Raw genomic sequence first — 21,482 nt, 5'->3', positions numbered from 1 at the left:
TCATATAACCTATCTCATATTTATGATCAAATTCATAGTCTATTTTCCAGAAAAGAAGGCCTAACTTGTTTAGGTTCATCTAAAACATTTCGCTCATGGAAACAGAATGCTATATAAGATTTTTGCTATCAGGCAAATATATAGGGAATCCTACTTGCCTTTTACTTTCCCCATTTATGCCCCTAACACTAGACTCATTAGGGGAACAAATCCACCTGCTCGGAAGTGAGTAATTACTATTTTTGGTCATAAAGGATGTTTTATTACCGTGATATCTAATGTTGCTCTTCCTCTAATGTTCACCCAAATATTTAGCAAAACTTTTTTCTTTTTTTATGTAAGTCTTTTCTTTTTTTATGTATTAAGAACCATATCAAATTCAAAGCCTTAAAATTGGCAATTAATAGGAAAATTACTACCCTATCTTTAAATCATCTTTTCACATTTAGTTGCATCACCTCTTTTTTCCTTTGAAATGAAAGAAGAAAAGAAGAGATAAGGTCATATTTGTGAGGGAAAACAATATCGGGTGTTAACAATGGCAAAAACTGGGACTCTGTCTTAAAATAAAATTGATGGCATGGTGGATCTTTGGGAGCTGAAAGTAACCTTCAATCAATCTGGGTCCTAGATAAAAAAAAAAAATCAATATATAAAAAACTAGAGATGAGCCAAGTTTCTGTAGGTATATATGTCTTTGGAGAGACTAAGCTAGTAGATGAGCTGATGTGTGCTAACCACCTGAATTCTGTGTGGTGACCCAAGAGGGGAAGTTGGAAGATGCAATTACGATTCTTAGAGATGATGTAAGGAAAAAGGTGGGAGAACAAAATGGTTCAGAGTGACTAATTAATGTGTCATGTGCCTGGACAAAGAGGGAACAATGTTTCAGGAGAATTTTGAGTGGACTCTGGAGGGTACAACTGAGTGTTCTATAGACCAAAAGGAGAGCTTTTTAGGGGTACTGCTGTGGCTCAGTGGTTGAGCATCTGCCTTTGGCACAGGGTGTGATCTGGATTCCCCGGGATTGAGTCCCACCTCGGGCTCCTTGCATGGAGCCTGCTTCTCCTCCCTCTGCCTATGTCTCTCTCTCTCTCTCTCTCTCTCTCTCTGTCTCTCATGAATAAAAAAATAAAATCTTTAAAAAAATCTTAAGGACAGCCCGGGTGGCTCAGTGATTTAGCCCCACCTTCGGCCCAGGGTGTGATCCTGGAGACCCTGCATGGAGCCTACTTCTCCCTCTGCCTGTGTTTCTGCCTCTCCCTCTGCCTCTCTCTCTGTGTCTCTCCTGAATAAATAAATTTTTAAAAAATCTTTAAAAAATCTTTAAAAAAACAAAAGGAGAGCTTTTCAGAAACCCATTTTAATGAAGCATAGTTTTTATATAATAAAATTAATCTTTTCTAAAAGTAAAGATTTTTATTTTGATATTGTTGTACATTCACAAAAAGTTATAAGAAATAATACAGAAATATTCCTTGAACCATTTATCCAGTTTCCTCCAATGGTGAAACTATCGTAACATATTACGATATTGTACAATTATACAATTGATCTTGACTATATCAATGTCAAAATCCTGGATTGTGATATTGTATTATAGTATTGTAAAATGTAGTGGGTAGCATACTGTACTACTGTGTACTGTAGAGCAGTATCACAAGCAGAATATTGACATTGCCGCAGTCAGGATAAAGAGCAGCTCCTATCACCACAAGGATCCCTTACGAAGCCCTTATATAGCCACATGCCCCAGCTTCTCCCACTATCCTTCTCCAATGTCTCTGACCCATGGCAACCACAAATCTGCTCTCCATTTCAACAGCTTTATCATTTCAGGAATGGTATTGAAATGGAATCATATGGTGTATAACCTTTTAGGGTAGGATTTTTTTTTCCACTCAGCCTGATTCCCTGTAATTCTTCCAAGTTGTTAGAAAAACCAATAGTTCATTCCTTTTTATTGCTGAGTAGTGTTCCGTGACACAGATGACCACAATTTGCTTACCCAGTGAAGGAAAAAATGTACTAATTCTAAGTTTATGTTTTTGATGAGTTTTGATAAATTGATACACCCATGGAATCATTGCCATAATCGTAAATGGGACATTTATACAAGAGAAATGAAAATATATGTTCACATACAAATTACATGAATGTTTGTAGCAGTTTCATTGATACTAGCTAAAAACCAGAAGCAATCCAAATAGCCAACCTCAGATGAATAAATAAGCAAATAAGTAATCCATACCACTCAACAGAAAAAAGAAAGGAATTACTGATATAAATATCAGTAATACCACTGAGCAATACCACTCAGCAAGAAAAAAAAAAAAGAATTACTGATATAAATATCACACATAGTAAAAGGGCAAGACCTAAAAGAATACATGTTCTATGATTCCATTTTTGTGGATTTCTAGGAAAGGTAAAGCTTTTTTAGTATCAGAGAGCAGATCTGTGATTGCCTAGGGCTGGGTGAGTGGAGGGGAAGGATTGATCGCAAAGGCGCATGAGAAAACTTTTCATGGTCTAAGAGAACATTTTTAAACCTTAAACTGGGGAGAAGGTGTTGCTCAGAATAGAAGGACCTTACTTTCAAGAAAACAAAGAAGGGCTGAAAAATACATTTGTTTATGGTAGATAGTAAAAAGAGTAAAGTGGGGATATTAGATGTCCGAAGAACCAAGGTATAGAGGAATAATGAACCCCAAAGCTGAAAATAGAGGAAACTTGAAAGAAACTTATCAAAACTTCAAACCGCAGAAGGCTGATTGGAGCATTGTAACACCAGGGATGTGAGTCTTACCTATTTGATATCAAGTTTGTAATATGCAGGTTCTCCCCTACTTGGTTTGTAGATCTTGTGTCCTGTCCTTCTTTGGGTCCCCAAATAAAACGTAGCCCTGTAAATGTAGAAGGAAAGAGCATGGAGCCTGCAGGTGTAGACATTCTGGAGGAAAATTGACAGCAAAAATCTCTTGATCCCACTAATTGGTAAAACATCAAGTTGAAATTACCTCCAATAGCAGGAAGCAAACAAGGAACAATTTATTTTTTTTCTTAGATCTCTTTCATGACAAAATACACTGTGCTATTTTCTACCAAAGCCCTTCTGGGAGCCCTCTCCATTCCTCTAAAAAGTATGCGGTCCTGATATAGGAAACGGCATGCCTAGATGGAACTAAGCCCTTTTAGGCCAATATATATCCCCCAATTCCCCCTACCCTTGAAGGAGACAGTGCTTCCCTGGTTATGGGGAGAAAGACTGGAGCAAAAACAACGAAAGACAATAGGACTCGAGATATGAGTTCAGTCTAAAACAGAACATAAAAACAGAGGTCCAAAGCCAGGTGAAAGTAGTGGGAGGCAGTTCCAGAGGGCCTGGAGGGGAGAGAGAAATGAGATATGGTTAGTGGAATTCAGAACTGGGGAAATAAACGAAACAGGAAGCAAGCTGGAATCAAACTGTAAGTGGGAGACTTGTTGGGAGATGCTAAAACTACTGGATAAAATACCATTGTGGAATAGGATATTCAAGCAGGGCAAAGTATCCTGCCACATTTCTTTTTCTTTTTTTTTTTTTTTTAGATTCATTTATTTGAGAGAGAGAGAGAGAGAGAGCGTGTAAGTGCACAAGTGCACAGAGGAGGAGGAAGAGAGAATCTCAATGAGAGAATCTCATTGCACTGAGGATGGAGCCCAATGGGAAGCTAGATCCCATGACCCAAGATCATGACCTGTGCGGAAACCAAGAGTCAGAAGCTCAACCAACTGGAGTGACCTAGCTGTGGTGACACTTCCCGAGTGGCTAAAGTTGGTACCACCGAGAGTGGCATAGACTGACAATGTATACACCAACCAGTATGATGCAGTGTGGAATACCCACATTAACCTGAAGCTCAACTCCTACAGAAGAAGTACAAAGGATAAAGGGGTAAGTGAAATAACATCATAAGAAACAGACAAATCCAGAGTGTGAACTATTCCCTAAGAGGGTTTTCCTTGATCCTGCACCTTATTAGTAATAGCAATTAGAAATACAGGTTCTAGATAGAAGGAAGGGGATATTTTACCTCCTAATACTGTAGGCCATAGATAAAGTTAATGGACAAGTTAGAATCTGGATGACTAAAGAAGAAACCTCAGATAGACCCTTAGACCCAATGCTTAACAGGAATAAAATTGGAGATTAAGAACAGGGTCTCACTATATAGTATTTGTGGAATATAAGTAAGAGGGGGGAAAAAGGAAAAAAGTGGAACTAATGAAGCCAAAGAATCGGATCCTCATCGTGATGGAGGGAGCCCCTTAGTGGGGTGTCATCCAGAACCCTAGTGTTCTTACCTCATCTGTGGATATGGGGTGACATTGGGCACCTGCATCAAATCCGAAAAGATTTACAGAAGGTGGACCGAGGACTTTGGTCTCCTATATCAACCCCAAAAGCAGAGACATGGCCTAACAGTAACGTAGCAAAGAATTTCCAGTCGTGCTTTGCCATTGGATCGGTGGTGGGATAGAGACACATTTGAAAAATAATTGACAAGACCTCAGGCTGTATTGTTTTTAATGGTTAATTTATATGACAACTATTTTTTTTAAAAGCTGAAACTGGCATCTTTCAAGGGAAAGATGGCTAAGATGAGAGAGATTTGAAACCACAGGACTCAAAAAGGAGTTAGAATAATCGAGAAAAGTCAGTCCTCAGGAGAGAATGTTTAGCTAGAATTCAATGTCTTTAAAGATCTATCAAGTTATCTCTTAGAGGAAGGATGTGAGGTACTCCATGTTAACTGCAGAGGGCAGAGCTGGGACCAAAGGTTACAAGGAGGTGGATTTTTCTAATTGCTGTGCAAGGGGAGACAGAGTTCCCTATTTACTCTTGGAACATTACGACAGCTAACATTTCGTGAGTGCCGGTGATGCTCTGCGCTATAGTTAAAATCTTGATATGCCTTAGCTAAAAAGTTGTGGATCAAATTCTTAGTTATCATTACAAGCGCCTCATGGCATCATTAATAAAGGCTCCATTTGCTGATTGCTTATTCAATTGCTTCATTTTGATAGTTAGCCCGTTTACTGTTATTATATCATTATCATTTTACAGATGAGGAAATAGGGAAGATAAATTACTTTTCTGGAATCATCCTGTTTTAAGTTATTGGCTTATAATGATCTGGACCCAAATCTTCCCGGTACTAATATTGCCTCCAGAGGTTATGCATATAGTAAGAGGTCAGATCAGGGCTGCTCATTAGAAATAGAATGTGAGCCACTAACGAGAGCCATCTGTGTAATCTTACTTTTTCTATTTGCCACATTAAAAATGTAAAAAGCCTGGCTGGCTCAGTCGGTGGAGCGTGGGACTCTTGATCTCCGGGTCGTGAGTTTGAGCCTCATGTTTGGTGTAGAGATTACTTAAAGAACCTAACTTCTTAAAGAACTAAAATCTTTTTTTTTTAAGATTTTATTTATGTATTCATGAGAATACAGAGAGAGAGAGAGAGAGAGAGAGAGAGGCAGAGACACAGGCAGAGGGAGAAGCAGGCTCCATGCAGGGAGCCTGACCTGGGACTCGATCCCGGGTCTCCAAGATCAGGCCCTGGGCTGAAGGTGGTGCTAAACCACTGAGCCACCTGGGTTGCCCAAGAACTAAAATCTTAAAAACATTTAAGAATGTAAAAAGAAAATAGTGAAAATATTCTAAATTATATATATGTTGTATATATTTACACTATATATATTTTATTTGTATATACATTTTACATATATATATTATATATATGTATTTTTTAACCTAATAAAATAACCCAGTGGACTGATCACATCTTACACTATTAGCATTTGTTGAAATGCTATAATCAGCATAAAAGTTTCTAACAAGCTATTTTACATTCTGTTTTTCATACAAAGTCCGGTGTCTGTTTTCCACTTCCAGAACATCTCAGGGCGAGCCACATTTGGAGTGTTCAATAGTTGCTTGGGGCTCTTGGCTGCCAGCACAGGGGAGGGGGTGGGACTGCAATTTAAGCAGGAGTTTTACCCTCCACCTTAGAGGCCAATGCCTCCCTGCTCCCGGGTTACCAACTTGGCCAGTTTGAAGGGAATGCATTAGTAACCGCCTTTGTCTTTTCGGGTAGATAGCTATTTTTTTCTTTTTGAATTTGTTAAGGACAGGTGTTTCTCCTGCAACCTTCCAACCACTGTCACTTGCCTCCTTGGCAGCTAGGCTGGGAGTTAGTATTTTTTGATTCTTTGCTTTGAAAAATCACTGGAGTGGGTCGCATTAGACAGTGCACCCCCAATACCGAGCTGGGGAGGGTAGAACTTCTCGCTTCGTGAAAAGTCATGCCAAGTTAGGGAGTCCTTGGGGTCACTGATGAGAACTGCAGGGCGCACATGCCTCGGGGGCTCCAACAGAGAGCAGCAGAGGTTGGGTTACCCTCGCCAGGCCGCTCCGGGGTAAGCCCAAACGCCTTTTAAAGTCGCTTTAAAACAACCCGCCGAAGTCTCCCCCCCACCCCCTCGAAATTGCATGCCAGCTGCCAAAAATGAAAGCATATAAAAAGACGCCACGCGCCCTCGGCCTCCCGGAGGTGGCGCTATGACGGTGACGGAGTTAATTAGTGCCTGCAAAGCGCCGCGTGTGAGCTCATCCGAGAAGTCATGCTCTGCACACATATTATTTATAGCCGATCTGAGGCGTGCACGGTGCTTGACATTTTCCTTATTTTTAAGTAGGGGGACTTCGGAAAGTGGTGGGCGGCCCCGCACCCCGTCCCCGCCGCAGCCCCCCGCCCCGCAGGGCCGAGGCGGCGGCAGCTCCCGGGGCGCGCGGGCGGGGACAGCGCCAACCCCGCGAGTCCCGCGCAGGTGCCGGGGGCGGCGGCGGCCCCTCGGCAGGGCCGCCCGCCCGGGAGGGGACTCGGCGGCCGCCCGCGGGATGCCTGCAGATGCACAATGTGTCTCCGGCCAGCAGGAGGGAGGAAGAGGAAGTGAGAGCAGCGGCGGCCGGCGGCGCGGCGGCCGGCGGGGCCCCAGGGTGAGTGCGTGTGCGCGGCCGGGGATGGGCACGGGGTAGAGGCAGAGCCGCCCCCCCCCCCCCCCCCCGCCGCGGCCCCGAGCCGCCGGACCCAGCCTCGGGCCCCCTCCGCGGCCGCGGGGCGCCGCCGCCGCCGCCGCCGCCGCCGTCCTGCGACCCCGGGCAGGTTCGTAAAGTTTCCTGCGCTGGCGCCGCGCCCCGACTCGCTGACCTCGGCGCGGCCGGGGCGGGGGCCGGGGCTCGGCGGGGGGCTCGCGAGGGGGCGCCCTGCCCCGGGGCCGGGGGGCGCCCCGGGCGCCGCGGAGACACTTTTGCCCGCGCCCCCGCCCCCCCGGGGCGCCGCGGCTGGAGCCGGGGGCGGCTGCGTGCGCTCGGGGCGCTCCGCACTCGGGGAAGTCTGGGCAGCGCCCGGCGGCCGCTGCGGGAGCGGGAGAGGGAGCGGGAGCGGGAGCCCGAGCCGGGCAGGGGCGCCGGGAGGGGCGCCGGGGAGGGGGGCCGGCGGCTCGGACCCCGGCTTCTGCTCCCGCACCCGCGGGTGGGAGGGAAGCCCTCGGCGAGCGCGCCCCGGGGAGGGGACAGCGATGGGGACGGGCAGGGGGCGCGCTTGGGGCGCCCGGGACCCTCGGGGGAGACGGCGGGTCCCCGCCGCCTGGGGACGCGCCTGGGGACGCCGCTGGGACCGCGAGGACGGCGGGGAGGGGGCCCCGAAGGGCGGTCGCGGCTCGGGAGGGGGCGCAGCGGGCGGCCCTGCACGGTGGCGGCAGCGGGGCGCGGCCCGGGTCCCCGCCGCGGGGGGCGGCCAGGTGGCGGGTGGCTCCGAGGGAGGGAGACGCGCACGGCGGCGGCCCGGGGCGCGCGGGGGGCCGGGGCCGGGGAGCCCGAGCGGGTCGCGGGCGCGCGCGAGGGCGGGGAGCGTGGGAGCCCGCGGGCGCAGGCGGGGCGCGGGGGGCTCGGGGCGCGGGGGGCTCGGGGCGCGGGGCGCGGGCTGCCCGCCGAGTGGCCCCCGGTGCCGCCTCCCGCCCGGGGCCGCTTCAAGTCGGCGGCGGCGGGCGGGGGTCGCTGGCGGTGCGGCGGGCGGGCGCGCGGGGCCCGGCCGGGGCCCCTGGACAGCTCCCGGCTCCCGGCTCCCGGCCCCAGGAGGGTGCGCCCCGGCCCGCTGCATCCAAGGTTTCCAGAGGCGCCAAGACTAGGTTTCGCGCCCCGGGAGGCAGAGGCCGCAGGTCCTGGCTTGGGGGGGCTGGGAGGTGGGGGGCACCGGAAGACTTCAGGAGTGTTGCCGGCGTGGTTTTTTTTTTTTTTTCTTTCTTTTGTTTCTGAAATAAAAGTAACTGATGATGTGTATTTAGGCATGGACTCTCTGAGGGGTAACTTTAAGAACCCCAGGAGGGACCTAACCCTACTCAGGTTCACTTTTAGATCAAAAAGCCGGCAGCTCATCCCGCCAAGTGCCCCCCACCCCCCTCAGTGCCCAGCACTTGGCGGGATGAGCACTGGGTGTCATGCTATATGTTGGCAAATTGAACTCCAATTTAAAAAAAAAAAAATTTTTTTTTTTTTTTTTTTAAAGAAAGGTAACAGTAACACAAAAATAAGAGGAAAATCTCTATAAGGGATGCCCGGGGGGCTCTGCAGTTGAGCACCTGCCTTTGGCTCAGGGAGTGACCCCGGAGTCTCAGGATGGAGTCCTGCATCAGGCTCCCTGCAGGGAGCTTGCTTCTCCCTCTGCCTGTGTCTCTGCCTCTCTCTGTGTGTCTCTCATGAATAAATAAATAAAATCTTAAGGAAAAAAAAAAAAAAAGCCAGACAGCAGCTCTTAGTAAGGGCCTCTTCTGGTCATGTTTTTCCTGTCTCCCCTCCATACCTACTTCCCAAGGTTATTTCAAGGATTATTGTCCCTCAGTTTACAGAACCTCGAAGCCCGGATGCCCTGCTGTCATGTGGCGGACTTTATTTTTTACAGTTGCCCTTCTGAACCCCTGCTCCGGACTAGGGTACATTTCCTCTCTCTGGAGGGCTGTGGTTAAATGTTGCCTTTTTTCCTACTGAATCTATTACTCAGATTTTTTTTTTTTTAATTAGATGGACTGGTTGTCTAATGGGGAAACTGTGAGGGAATGACCAGGAGTGTTGAAAGTCTGCAGGGGGATGGGGTCAGGAGGGAAGGGAACTGGGGGAGCAGCTTGGTGGATATCAGGGAAGGGGCCGTTGCAGGCCCAGGCCTGAGTCTTGTGGAATTCAGGTGCAGGCACTGGACTACGGGATGGGTGGTGCCATGAATGGTCCTATCTCCACCCCCCCTCCCCCATGTCTCATCTTCCTGCTGTTTTTAAATAAAATATTTATTTATTTTAGAAAAAGAGAGAGAGAGAGAGAGAATCTCAAGCAGACTCCCTGCTGAGGTGGGGCTCCATCCATCCCACAACCCTGAGACCATGACCTGAGCCAAAACCAAGTCAGCCACTTAACCACTTAACCGACTGGGCTGCCCAGGTGTCTCTCCTGCTTTTAACTGCAGCCATTCTGACCACCTTACATTCTTCTTCACCAAGTTCTCTCCCCAGAGCCTTTGAATATGTTACTCCTTTTGCACAAAGCATGTTTCCCTGCATTTCCAGATAGCTCACTCCCTTGTTCACTTCAGGTCTCTCTGCCCAATTGTCAGCTTACAGGCAGCCTTTCCTTATTAATTAATTAATTTATTTATTTAAAGATGTTATTTATTTGACAGAGAACCAGAGAAAAAGCATGAGCAGGAGAAGGGGCAGAAGGAGAAGCAGGTTCCCTGCTGAGCAGGGAGCCTGATTAAGGGCTCTATCCTAGGACCCTGGGATCATGACTAGTGCTGAAGGCAGATGCTTAATTGACTGAATCACCCAGGTGTCCCACAGGCGGCCTTTCCTGATTATCTCCTGTGAAATAGCAACCAGCCCCCCCTCTGGTCCTCTTAAGCTACTCAGTTTTCCTGCTGAGCACTTTTCACCCCCTGGCACATTATATATTCATTTATTTATTTGATTATGTCTGTTCCTCCCATTAGAATGAAAGTTCCATGAGCGCAGGGACCTTGTCTCTTCTGTGTAGATTCAGAACCTAGACCGATTGCCAGCACAATAGGTGCTCAAAAAATACTTGCTGATGGACTGAGTAAGAGATGACTGTTACGGGAATTATACCGGGAAAATATTGCAGTGTCAGTGGCAAGCGAATCCAGGTAACAGGCTTTGATTGTTTCCTCTGTCCTTTGCACCATGCCCAGCGGCTCCTCTTGCAGACCCCTTTCCATCTTGAGCCAACTCAGAGTTTCAGCCCAAAGAAAGAAACAGAGAGATGGTTCCTTGGGAGAGTGGAAAACCAGTACAATTTATTGATAATGCATAACCACTTCAGATCCGGTGTTTGTTTGGTCACACTCCTTGGAGAAAGTCTTTTCTTTTATTATTGTTTTTAAAGATTTTTATCTATTTATTCATGAGAGACACAGAGAGGCAGAGACATAGACAGGGGGAGAAGCAGGCTCCCTGCGAGGAGCCTGATGTGGGATTCGATCCCGGGACCTTGGGATCCCACCCTGAGCTGAAGGCAGATGCTCAACCACTAAGCCACCCAGGCTTTCCTTTAAAGATTTTATTTATTTACTAGAGAGAGAATAAGTGAGAGAGAGAGAGGGAGAATATGAGCAGTGAGGAGGGGGAGAGGGAAAGGGAGAAGCAGACTCCCCCAGTGAGCAGGGAGTTCCTGGACTTGATCTCAGGGATCATGACCTGAGCCAAAGGCAGATGCTTAACGTAAGACTGAGCCCCCCAGGCGCCCCTGGAGAAAGTCTTTTCACAACATGTGTTGCTTTAGCCAGGGCAATACTCCCCTAGAAAGCAGGGCATTACCGTGAGTGGGGTGGGGTCAGAGATAGCCCCTGTATCCCGCTCTGCTCCCCCAGAAGATGGAGGTGGAGGCAGAGGAGGAGAGGTAAGGGAGGAAGCATAGGGAGGCCGGGTGGCAGACGCAGGGGAGAAGATAAATGAGACGTGTCTAGGAGAAGAAAAATAAAAGAGAAAACAGATGAGGGGCCTCTACAGTGTTTCTAAATCATAAGCACTTATTAAATTATGGTATTGAGAGAGGACAATACTTAAGTGTTTTAAAGTAACTTACCCCCTTTGGGGGTTTAGTGTGAACTGGTAGGGAGGGGCGGAGGAAGGGAGCGCTTTGAAGTCCTTGCGGAGAGGATGTGGCTGCGGGCGTGCCAAGGGGCTCTGCGGAGTGCACACTTTGCTTACCTTGTCATCTTTCTTAACACTGAGGGTTTAGAGCTATTCATTCCTATGGAGGACATTTCCTGCCCTGATCTAAGACAGCCAGTACCCTTAAGGTTTTGTAACTGAAGCCTGCAACCACTTTTTCATGCCTGAAACCATCGAAGTGGGTCCTTTGGTGTTTCAGACATTCATTCTGTCTGAATGAATGATTGGGAAAAGGTGGGGAATCACTAAACCCTCTCTGCATCACAAAGCCTCAAGTGTTTCCTCTAATTACACAACTCAAGTTCTGCTTCCTTCTTGTCAACTAGTCTAGTGTTTTTGAAGTTTAGCCTTGCAATCCAGGAGTAGATCATAGTGTCAATTGATCAGGTCCACACCAGCAAGTACAATGGAAAAATAGGGCGTTGTACAAAACAGATGCTGACTCTTAATGTCAAATGTATTGCTTAAGGTGGTAAAAAAAAAATGTCTGTTTTAATAATTTTGGAGGCCCTAGGAATCTACATTTTCTTTTTTCTTTCTTTTTTTTTTTTTGGAATCTACATTTTCAACCAGTTTGCCAGGGATTCTGATGAAAGTGGTTCATAAGGCCATACTTTAAGAAATATTTAGCTGCTCCCACCCCTTACAAAGTGCTATTGGTTTAATCTCCTGCAAGAGCTGCCATTTACAAATGTTCAATCAGATGCAGTAAAAGTGTCAGCCATGGACTGAACTTTTATTTTTTTATTTTTATTTTTTTAAAGATTTTATTTATCCATGAGAGACACACACAGAGAGAGGCAGAGGGAGAAGCAGGCTCCATGCAGGGAGCCCGATGTGGGACTCGATCCCGGGACTCCAGGATCATGACCTGAGCCAAAGACAGACAACCACTGAGCCACCCAGGCATCCCAGACTGAACTTTTATAATGCTGCTTTGGGGGCACCTGGGTAGCTCAGGCGGCTAAGGGTCTGCCTTCGGCTCAGGTCCTGATTCGCTCAGGTCCTGATTCGGGGGGGGGGGGGTCCTGAGATCCAGCCCCCATGGGGCTCCCTGCTCAGTGGGGAGCCTGCTTCTCCCTCTCCGTCTGCCTGAAGCTCCCCCTGCTTGTCCTCGCTCTCTCTCTCTGCCAAATAAGTAAATAAAATCTTAAAAAGTACTGCTGTTGAAAGAACTTGATGGTGCAGTGGGTCATGAGTCCTCCATGGTGGCAAAATTGGAAATCCAGGTGGTATGTCTGTCACTGAGTGAGATGGCAGTGGATTCATCCCAAATAGCCCTTTTAATCTTACTGCGAGGAAAATGACTGAATGTCCAAGTTTTAGTTCAGAGCTTTGGAGGTTTTTAAGCTTTTTCAGGTCTTTGGAACTTGACTCTGCTCAACTTTTCCTTCCATATTTTACACCCAGTATTCCCCATAGACCTATTTTAATTACTTTCAGATTTTTGCAAAGACCGTAGTCTTTTCTGGTGGCGGCACACTACCATGATACAAAACCAGATAAAACAGTTCACGTGACTTGGCCTTGGGACTGGCCAACCAAAGAAGAGGAAGGATGAGACTAGCTCTACCCGAAACAAGGATTTTGAAGACCAACCATCCCGGTGGCAGGGTAGCTCCCTTGAAAACCTTTGACTCGCCCTAGCACCAAGTTCTTAGGTATAGCAAAGTCACCCCTGTATGCATCATGCACAATGGGTTGCAATCTCCCACCCCCGCCCCCATGATTTGGGCTGTCCGAGTGTTAACCATTAGAACTTATTTGCATTAGCCAGCACCGAAACCTGAAGGACACTGTTAGGATCCAGGATTAAGTTAACTGTGGTTTCCACGCTTGCCCAGGATAAGTGCAGGTACAGTTGGAGCAGAGGTTTGTCTCTGGCCTAAGGTGGAGTAACAGTGAAGCGTATCCAACAGGAATCTGTGTGGGAGAAGGAATGCTAGCTCATCAAACAGAATTAAGCCCAGCAACAACCTGGCGTAGTGCTCAGTGGAGAGATTAGTCACATGTATAAATAGAAGGAGATGACGATTCTCAGTGTTCTAGGCCCCCACAAACACCGATTTCCAGAATCCGAGCAAGATTATTATTGGAACCTCAGTTTTAGGAATTGAGGCTACAGTTTTGGCTATTTTAGTTCTAACAGTTAATTCAGGGAACAGAACTTTCCTCAGTTAGAAAACGTTTACTACTTGCTGGACTCCAGGGCTGCTGTGTGCCTGGTGGGTTGTACTTGTTGGACAAAGAACAGCGGTGTGAGGGCACCATGATTAGGTCAGCCCTGACGGAGCATTGCCCCAGAGATCTCCGAGTCACAGGATCCATGTGGTATTTCCCTTCCTGCCTCGACAGCTGACACCCTTCTTCCTGGAATACTGTTTTGGAAGTGGTGGAGAACAAGCAGTATAGTAGTATTATCCCCATGTCATAGGTGTGGCCTGGGGAGAATGAAATGTCACAGGGATATTTGGAGAGGAGATCTGAGCCTACACCCAGCTTTTCCAACTCCTTTCCCCTGCTCCTCCTTTCCCATGCACCCTGATGCCTGTACTGGCTATTTTCTATCCTTTTGATTCTCCTCCACTAGCCCGGCCAGGCCCCCCCATGTTGAGCTCTGCTGCAGTGCATCTAGGGAGCCTTTACTCCCGTATGCTTGTAGAGATGCCCTGGGTTCCAGTGGAGATGCTCTGGGTTGCCATGGCTCCCAGGGACGCGTCTTCCACCACTGAGGCCGAGTTTTGCCGAGTTGGTGCCTCTCTTTGGATTTCTCATTGCAAAGCTAAACTTCTTAGCCTTGAGAGTTAGTGGATCCTTTTCTTGGGGACAGCGTGCCCATCACCTAAGCTCATGATATTGAGGCACAGAAGCCAGAATGGAATTCATTAATCAAAAATGAGAACAGTGTTTGCCAAGGAGAATAGACACATATTCTTTAGCAAACACTTTTTTTCCTCCCCTCTGTGGATGAGTCATGGTGAAAGCAAAAGCATGGAACCAGTTGGTGGTAGGAAGGGACCAAGTGGGGATAGGGAATACACTATATAACAGAGTCTTAATTTTTACTATTTCCCTGGCCCTGTAGATGAATACCAACTAAGGGAACCAGAGACTGGAAGAGACTGGAGTCTTTTACCAGGAAGGTTTCTCCCTTGGGTGATGCTGAGGCTGCTTGCAGGCTATTATTGCCCCTTTTATGCTGACCCTTTATTTCAGGCAGATTCAACTTCAGTACTCTTGATGTATGGGGCTGGATAATTCTTTGTTGAGGGCCTGTCCCAGGCGTCGTTGGAAATACTAGCTTTTTTGACCTCCACCCTCTAGATGCCAGTAGCAACCCCCAGTCGTGATAACCAAAAATGCCTCCAGATATTGCCAGTTGCCCGCTCAGGGGCAACCTCTCAACCCCAATTGAGAGCCATCGTTTTGCTTTCTTGCATAAGTTAGACTAATTATGTGCCGTCAGGCTAGGCTTTTGACAGCAGTTATAAGTGCCCCATTTTTTCTCTTTCCTGCTTACTCCTTAGACCCTGACGTGGTGTATTCACATGTTGGTGGCCTCACCCTGTTGTATGTTCTTTAATTTCCTCTAGATCTTCGCATTTCCTCTGAAGCTTCCTTCCCTCCTGTATTTATAATTACCTTCCTAACCCCAGCTCAGTTTCGTTTGAACTTCACGTGTGTTTCTCCCTGGTATGCTACGGCTGGAGAAACCCATGGCTAGTGATTTCATATTTCAGTTCCCGCACAAGGTCTAGAATCAACTGGCCTCTGGTTGCTGTGTTAACTGTAACCTCTACCTGATGGGAATATGATAAATGAAATCGGGAAGGTGGTTAACGAAGCTCATTCCAAGGCCTCTGTCACAAGATTAAGAAGTGTCTGCGTGGGAATGAGTTACTGGGGTGAAATCCCTCCTACATTTATTTGCTTGTAAAATGTACCTTGGCTAGTTGGCTAGTAATAGATAGTCCATTAGTGTGACCAGGACATCGTCCCGGTCGGGGGAAAAGCTTTAAGGTGTGTCTATATGTGAAGTCCTTTCCTGCTCTATCCATTAGATGTCTGTCCTCATCTTGCCACATTTATTTCCTTATGTAATTATCTGTCGACCTTTTATTTACCTTCGATGTTTGGCTGCAGTAATCGTGCAGAGCAGCATCTAGTGGCTTAAGTGATCTAGAAATACTGCCGGCTTGTATACGGGCTGCGTCTCCCCAAGGCAGCAGCCTTCTTCTAAGTCACAGCCCTATAGCAGCCCTCCACCCTTCCTTCCGCCCTTTGTGCCTCTCTCTCTCTCTCTCTCTGTCTCTCTCTCTCTCTTTTTTTTAAGTTTGAAATTGCATTTAGAGAGCCAGCATTTTGTGCTGTGGGGTTCTGTGGCTGAGCAGTACTGGATGAGCTATATTTTCCAGGCTGCTACACACAATTACCCTTAATTTTGAAGCGTAATGCATTTCAAAATAATTTTTTTTTCTGTTTTCAGGCTCTTTAATCCAAATGCAGAGCCACAGCTGGCTTTGCCCATGGCCCTAAAGAGGCATGTGGCTTGGGAGGTAGAGCTAGTGGAAGGACTTTGGTTAGATTGCGTATTTTTGGCTGAGTGAGAGTGAATTCCAATAACTCTCAGTAAGGCTGTTTTTTTTTTCTTGACTCCTGACCACCTTTACCCCTTGCCCCGCCTCCCCATTTTCATGGCATTTTTATAGTGGACCTTGTGCCCTAGTTATTCCAACACTGGGCCATTCTGTGGGAAGTGACTGAGTACTCAACAATTTAGATTTGGGGGGAAGGGGACTGATTCTTTCATGCACTTACTAGTAAGCTTGTGTGTATGTATGTGTGAGAAAGGTACACACAAATATCCACGCTGCCCTCCTAAGAATGCAAGGTCTTTGGAAGCAAAGAGACTTATTATATCAGCTCCTAAATCATATTTTCTCCAGTGCTTGTCACATTTATAGTAAGTCAGTACAAATCTCATTAAATCAAAATCTTTATCAAGGAATGAATATGTTTCCATCATCTTTAGCCTTAACTCCACTGCCAGAAAGGACTTCAACTCATTAGAACTATTTTCTCAATAACTGTCCATTCTTCAATCAAGAGTTTTAGGTAACATTTGCCTGGGTTTCTTTTTTTTTAATATTTTATTTATTTATTCATGAGAGACACAGAGAGAGAGAGAGAGAGGCAGAGACACTGGCAGAGGGAGAAGCAGGCTCCATGCAGGGAGCCCCATGTGGGACTTGATCCAGGAACTCCAGCATCATGCCCTGGGCCAAAGGCAGGCGCTAAACGGCTGAGCCACCCAAGGATCCCCCTTGCCTGGGTTTCTATGAGAGAAGCACAGTTAAACATGTATTTATTAATTGTAGTATATTTTTAAAAATAAACGTGTGGCTTACACTTAAAATGCATGTAAGTATTTTCAAATTGAAATGTTGCTTGGCTTACAGCCCCCATCATAATACATAATTCACTCATTCACTCATTTATTCAACCACCATTTTGATTGCATTTTATGTTCTGTAGTCAAGGCACTTCCTGGACGTTATAAGATCCACTTCATATGAGCAGTATGGGGAGGGGTGCTGTCTGGGAGACAGACCCATTGATAGTCATAATGGAGTGTGATAAATGTCTGTGTATGTAGAGTGTTTGCAGATCACAGTGGAAAGAGTTCAACAATGAAGTGACATTGAGAAAGATCTGGAAAGCTGAGTATTAAAGCACATGACGTATCCAAGGAATACAGCAATCAGAGTAGTCAGGAGATAGTCTGGAAGAGGCCTCGTGTCAACTCTTCTGGGACCTGGGCATTTGGATTGAGTGGAAAGGAAAACCAAAGGATCTTAGGGAAGGAAAAGACACAATTGGAAGTCATTGAGAAGTTTAACTCCCAAGGCAACAGGGAAGGTAGATTAGAAGGTACGGCAGGAAGGAGGTGCCAAAGAGAGATGGAAGCTGTCAGCTGCTTCCTTCTGGGCCTACCCTAAGAAACACACAGTCTTGGTCAAATGAATAAATAAATAAAGCAGCGTGCTTGCCGTGGAAATGCCACTTGAAAAGAGGCCTCTCTGCCCCCACCTTCTAGTCTGAGTAGTGGACCATCCTCTTCCTTTAAGGAGACCACTTCTGGAGACCCCCTGGCTGGACACAAGAGAAAGGATGTTGACATTGATGATAAAAAAAAAAAAAGATTTGGTAGCTGACTGGATTTGGAAAGAAGGGAAAAGCAGGAGTCTTTAAGGTTTAAAGCTAAATAAATACTTGTCAGGTAGGAGGGTTCAAGTATCTTTTTGACTCTACCTGCTGATCCATTTGGTATAAGTTAATTATCATTCATTCTCAGCCTCAGTTTTCTTATCACTCAAGTGGAGGTAATCTAAGTCCCTACCTCTTGGAGCTGCTGAGGTCATTAAATGGAATAAATTATTGTAAAGTAGGGTACCCCAAAAGGAGTGGATTGGATTTGCTGTTGTTATTGAGGTTATTATTACTAATTCAATAGTTCCTATTCAGGTTTTTTTTAATTCAAATATCTTGCTAAAATCTTTTAAAGACATGCGTTTATTATTTCATCTTCTCTCTGAGTTGTAGCCCCGGAAATTCCTCCTAAGATTTTTGCTGGAAAGTTCATTTGATTTATGTAACTTTTCCTCAAGCATACAGAGACGTAGACTGCTGAAATACAGGTCAGGGAAAATTATGATCGATTGTGAATTAAAAGAATTGACGTAACGAATCCTGTTAGCAACCTGAGGTCCTAAAGACAAGCTGTTGTAAATAGACCTCCGTCTCTCGTTCACTTGGAACTAGCCTTGGGTTTTGTTGTTTTATTTTATTATTATGTTGCCTTGTGTAGAGAGAATGGAGGTTGCTAATTGTGGCTCTTTCCCATTCCTTGAAGCCTTCTTTCTGGGAGGTTGTTTGCACTTGCCCAGTGTGGACAGAAGCCCAGTGAGAAACCCCAAGTCAGTGGAGTACCGGTGGAGGAACAATTGGCAGGAATTTAGTTCAGTTGAACTGGGTTTCATGTGATTGTGTTGCTACTAAGGAAATTCACTCCTTCCAATAACACTTGGTAAACATCCCTTTTTGAATCATTTGGAACATTCCAGTAAGTGGGGGACTGTTAATGTTCATTGGCAGGTGGGTGGAAGTAAAGTGTTAATCTTTCTTCTTTGATCTGAGCCTATCAACCGGATTAGAAAACACTCTGAGGATAAAACAGAAAAATAAAAGTAGGGTGACTACAGTCCTGAATATGAAACCCAATATAGCTCTGTTGGCCCAGCGTGATGGAGCGTACCAACTTTCCCTTTCAAAAGTGTCTCAGGTTGGACAATTCATTTTATGGCCAACTAAGTAGAAGCCACCTGTTTCCATTCCTGTTTATTCTTTCTGGCTATTGCCAGTTTGTTGGGGTGACTTTTCTGCTTTATGTGCCTTCAAGAAGGCAACACCTAGCTTACAGACTTGCCAGTTCATTACCCAGTAGCTCATGTACCTGTCACTTGATAATGGCTTTCGTGAACTGGATGAGAAAAAAGATAGACCTCAATACAGACATTAAACTGCCCTGAAGTATGGGTGTGCAAGAGAAAGAACTGTGCCAAATGGAAACTATTTCTCTAAACTTTCGCTTTGAGAGTGTAGCAATCCCCCTATTACTCTAGGAGTGAAAAGTCACTCATCTAATCACTATATGCAAATCTTGTTTGGTACCTGACAAATTGCACACTGTTTTCAGTGTAAAATAAATTTCCTCCCTCTCGGTGTCTCTCATGAATAAATAAATTTAAAAAAAAGAAAAGAAAAGAAAAAAGAGGGACACCTGAGTGGCTTAGGGGTTGAGCGTCTGCCTTCTGCTCAGGGCGAGATCCCTGGGTCCTGGGATCGAGTTCCGCATCGGGGTCCCTACAGGGAGCCTGCTTCTCCCTCTGCCTGCGTCTCTGCCTCTCTCTGTCTCTCATGAATAAATAAATAAAATCTTTAAAAATAAATAAATAAAAATAAATAAATTTCCAGTCACTATCTCTTCCCCCAAATAAGGTGATAAGTATGCATTGTTCAGCAGCTATATCCTTGACTGTGTAGCAATCGACACAGGATTGGTATTAGGATTGGTGTGTAACTTTAAATAGGATCCAGTGTTAACTAAACATTTGAAAACCCGCAAAAAGGGCAGCGCAGGTGGCTCAGAGATTTAGCGCCGCCTTCGGCCCAGGGTGTGATCCTGGAGACCGGGATCGAGTCCCACGTCAGGCTTCCTGCATGGAGCCTGCTTCTCCCTCTGCCCGTGTCTCTGCCTCTCTCTCTCTCTCTGTCTCTCATGAATAAATAAATAAAATCTTTAAAAAAAATAAAAATAAAGACCCGCAAAAAGATTTATATAGTGAAATACAGATTTACAGTAAATCATTGGAGAATTATATTCAGACCGAACTCTGTAACAGTTTAACGGTGATTCAGACACATTGACTTAACCCTGTACCCATTTTACAGAAGAGGAAATCTACCTGCTGGAGTGGCTGGCTGCCCAGCATCATGCAGATCCAAACTCAATGCTCTTTCTGCAGCACATGTATTGCTAACTCTCCTGCAGCCAAGTCTCCCATCAATCTGTCAAAATCATTTTTGCCTCAGTCGAACCTATTACATGGGAATGTTGTGTCGAGGGGCCGTGCTACTTGGTGAAGGAGGGGGAACAGTATGTCCTGAGAGCTTTGCTTCAGGAGCAAGTGAGAGACTACTGTCGGGGCAGCACACTGTTCCTTACCTGAGCCAGGGCTGACTGCCAGCAGGATGGCGGAAAGAAGAGGGCAGATGGGGTGGCTTCGCTTACATTCCCATGAGACACTATTCTGCTGTCACAGAAATTGTGTTGTGATTATTGCTGACTCGTTTGGGGCCATTTTAAATCTCAGAATGTGTTCCTAACAATTCCGGCATCTGAGAGGGCCATGAAACAGTCTGAGAATCGACCTCTGGAGCTGAGAATGCCAAGGCACATGAAGAGGTACAAAAATATAAGAAGTCAGATCTCCAGGTTTTTTAGTTCAAAATACATCTTTCAGACAACGAACAGGCTTTAGGGTGATTGTTCGTAACCAGATCAATGCAAGGCCCAGAGAAATGGCACAATAGCAGTTTTAATATTGAGTTTCACTCTTCTTTCAGACTCCGGGAATTGCATTACGAAGAGTTGGGCTCATCCATCTGAAGTGATAAGTGCCAAAGAAGGTATCTAGTATCCGATAGAGGGAAGGGAAGCTACCAGAAGGCTTGAGTCTTCAGGGTACCAGAGAGACGTTGGAGTCCTTAACTTTTAGGAGAGGGGTCAGAGTGTATTTGATGGCTACCATGGATCTGATTTTGCCTCCAGCATTTCCTTTTCTTTTAAAGATTTTGAGAGAGAGAGAGAGAGAGAGAGAGAACGAACAAGCAGGGGAGGGGGAAGAGGGAAAGGGAGAAGCAGACTCCCCGCTGGCAGCGATTCCCCATGTGGGGCTCCATCCCAGGAGCCCTGGGATCACGAGCGGAACCAAAGGCAGACGCTTAACCGACTGAGCCACCCAGGCGCCCTGCACTTCCTTTTAAAATACTTATTCATGCATTTGTTCATCCACACGTGTTTATTGAGCACCTGCCGGGTACCATGGGGTGTACGAGGGGATGCAGAAACACTGGTGAGGGGGATCCCTGGGTGGCTCAGTGGTTTGGCGCCTGCCTTTGACCCAGGGCGTGATGTTGGAGACCCTGGATCGAGTCCCACATCAGGCTCCCTGCATGGAGCCTGCTTCTGTGGTTCTCAGAGCCTGTGTCTCTGCCTCTCCCTCTCCCCCACCCTCTGTCTCTCATGAATAAATAAATAAAATCTTAAAAAAACAAAACAAAACACTGGTGAGTCCCCTTCCTATGGAAAATAGCAGACCCATTGCTGCTTTCCTGGGCTGCTTAGATACCCAGTAGTGGAGGAAAGGTACATTGATCAAAGGATCACATGAAAGAAATATGACATTTAAGCTGTGCCAAGGGGTGGGGGAGAAAGGTACTGATGCTGGAAGAGCCTATGGCAAGGGATTAATGCGGTCAGAGTTGGCTGGGAAGAGAATGGGCTTCAGTGCAGAAAGAGGAGTCCCTGCAGATGACGAGTGGATGTGAAGAACAGACAAAGATGTTGAAGGAACCGA

General features: G+C 46.3%; 1 protein-coding gene across 3 annotated transcripts in view; it reads left to right on the top strand.

Moving 5' to 3' along the window:
• The first annotated feature begins 6,889 nt into the window (after positions 1–6,889).
• ELMO1 (engulfment and cell motility 1) overlaps positions 6,890–21,482 on the top strand; it is a 526,001-nt gene continuing 511,408 nt past the window's right edge. Inside the window, exon 1 of one of the 3 annotated variants that reach the window (XM_025464640.3) lies at positions 6,890–7,045. In XM_025464640.3, the coding sequence (XP_025320425.1) occupies positions 6,957–7,045 (89 nt within the window). In that variant the 5' untranslated portion in view covers positions 6,890–6,956. Of the gene's footprint in view, positions 7,046–7,190; positions 7,212–21,482 lie in introns of those variants that run through there. The other 2 variants (XM_049093811.1, XM_049093813.1) reach the window with 2 other exon arrangements.

The sequence above is a fragment of the Canis lupus genome, chromosome 14 (assembly GCF_003254725.2).
Source record: "Canis lupus dingo isolate Sandy chromosome 14, ASM325472v2, whole genome shotgun sequence".
Classification (NCBI taxonomy): Eukaryota; Metazoa; Chordata; class Mammalia; order Carnivora; family Canidae; genus Canis; species Canis lupus.
Note: the sequence above shows the minus strand (reverse complement) of the source record. Positions and strands in the feature narration are given on the sequence as shown.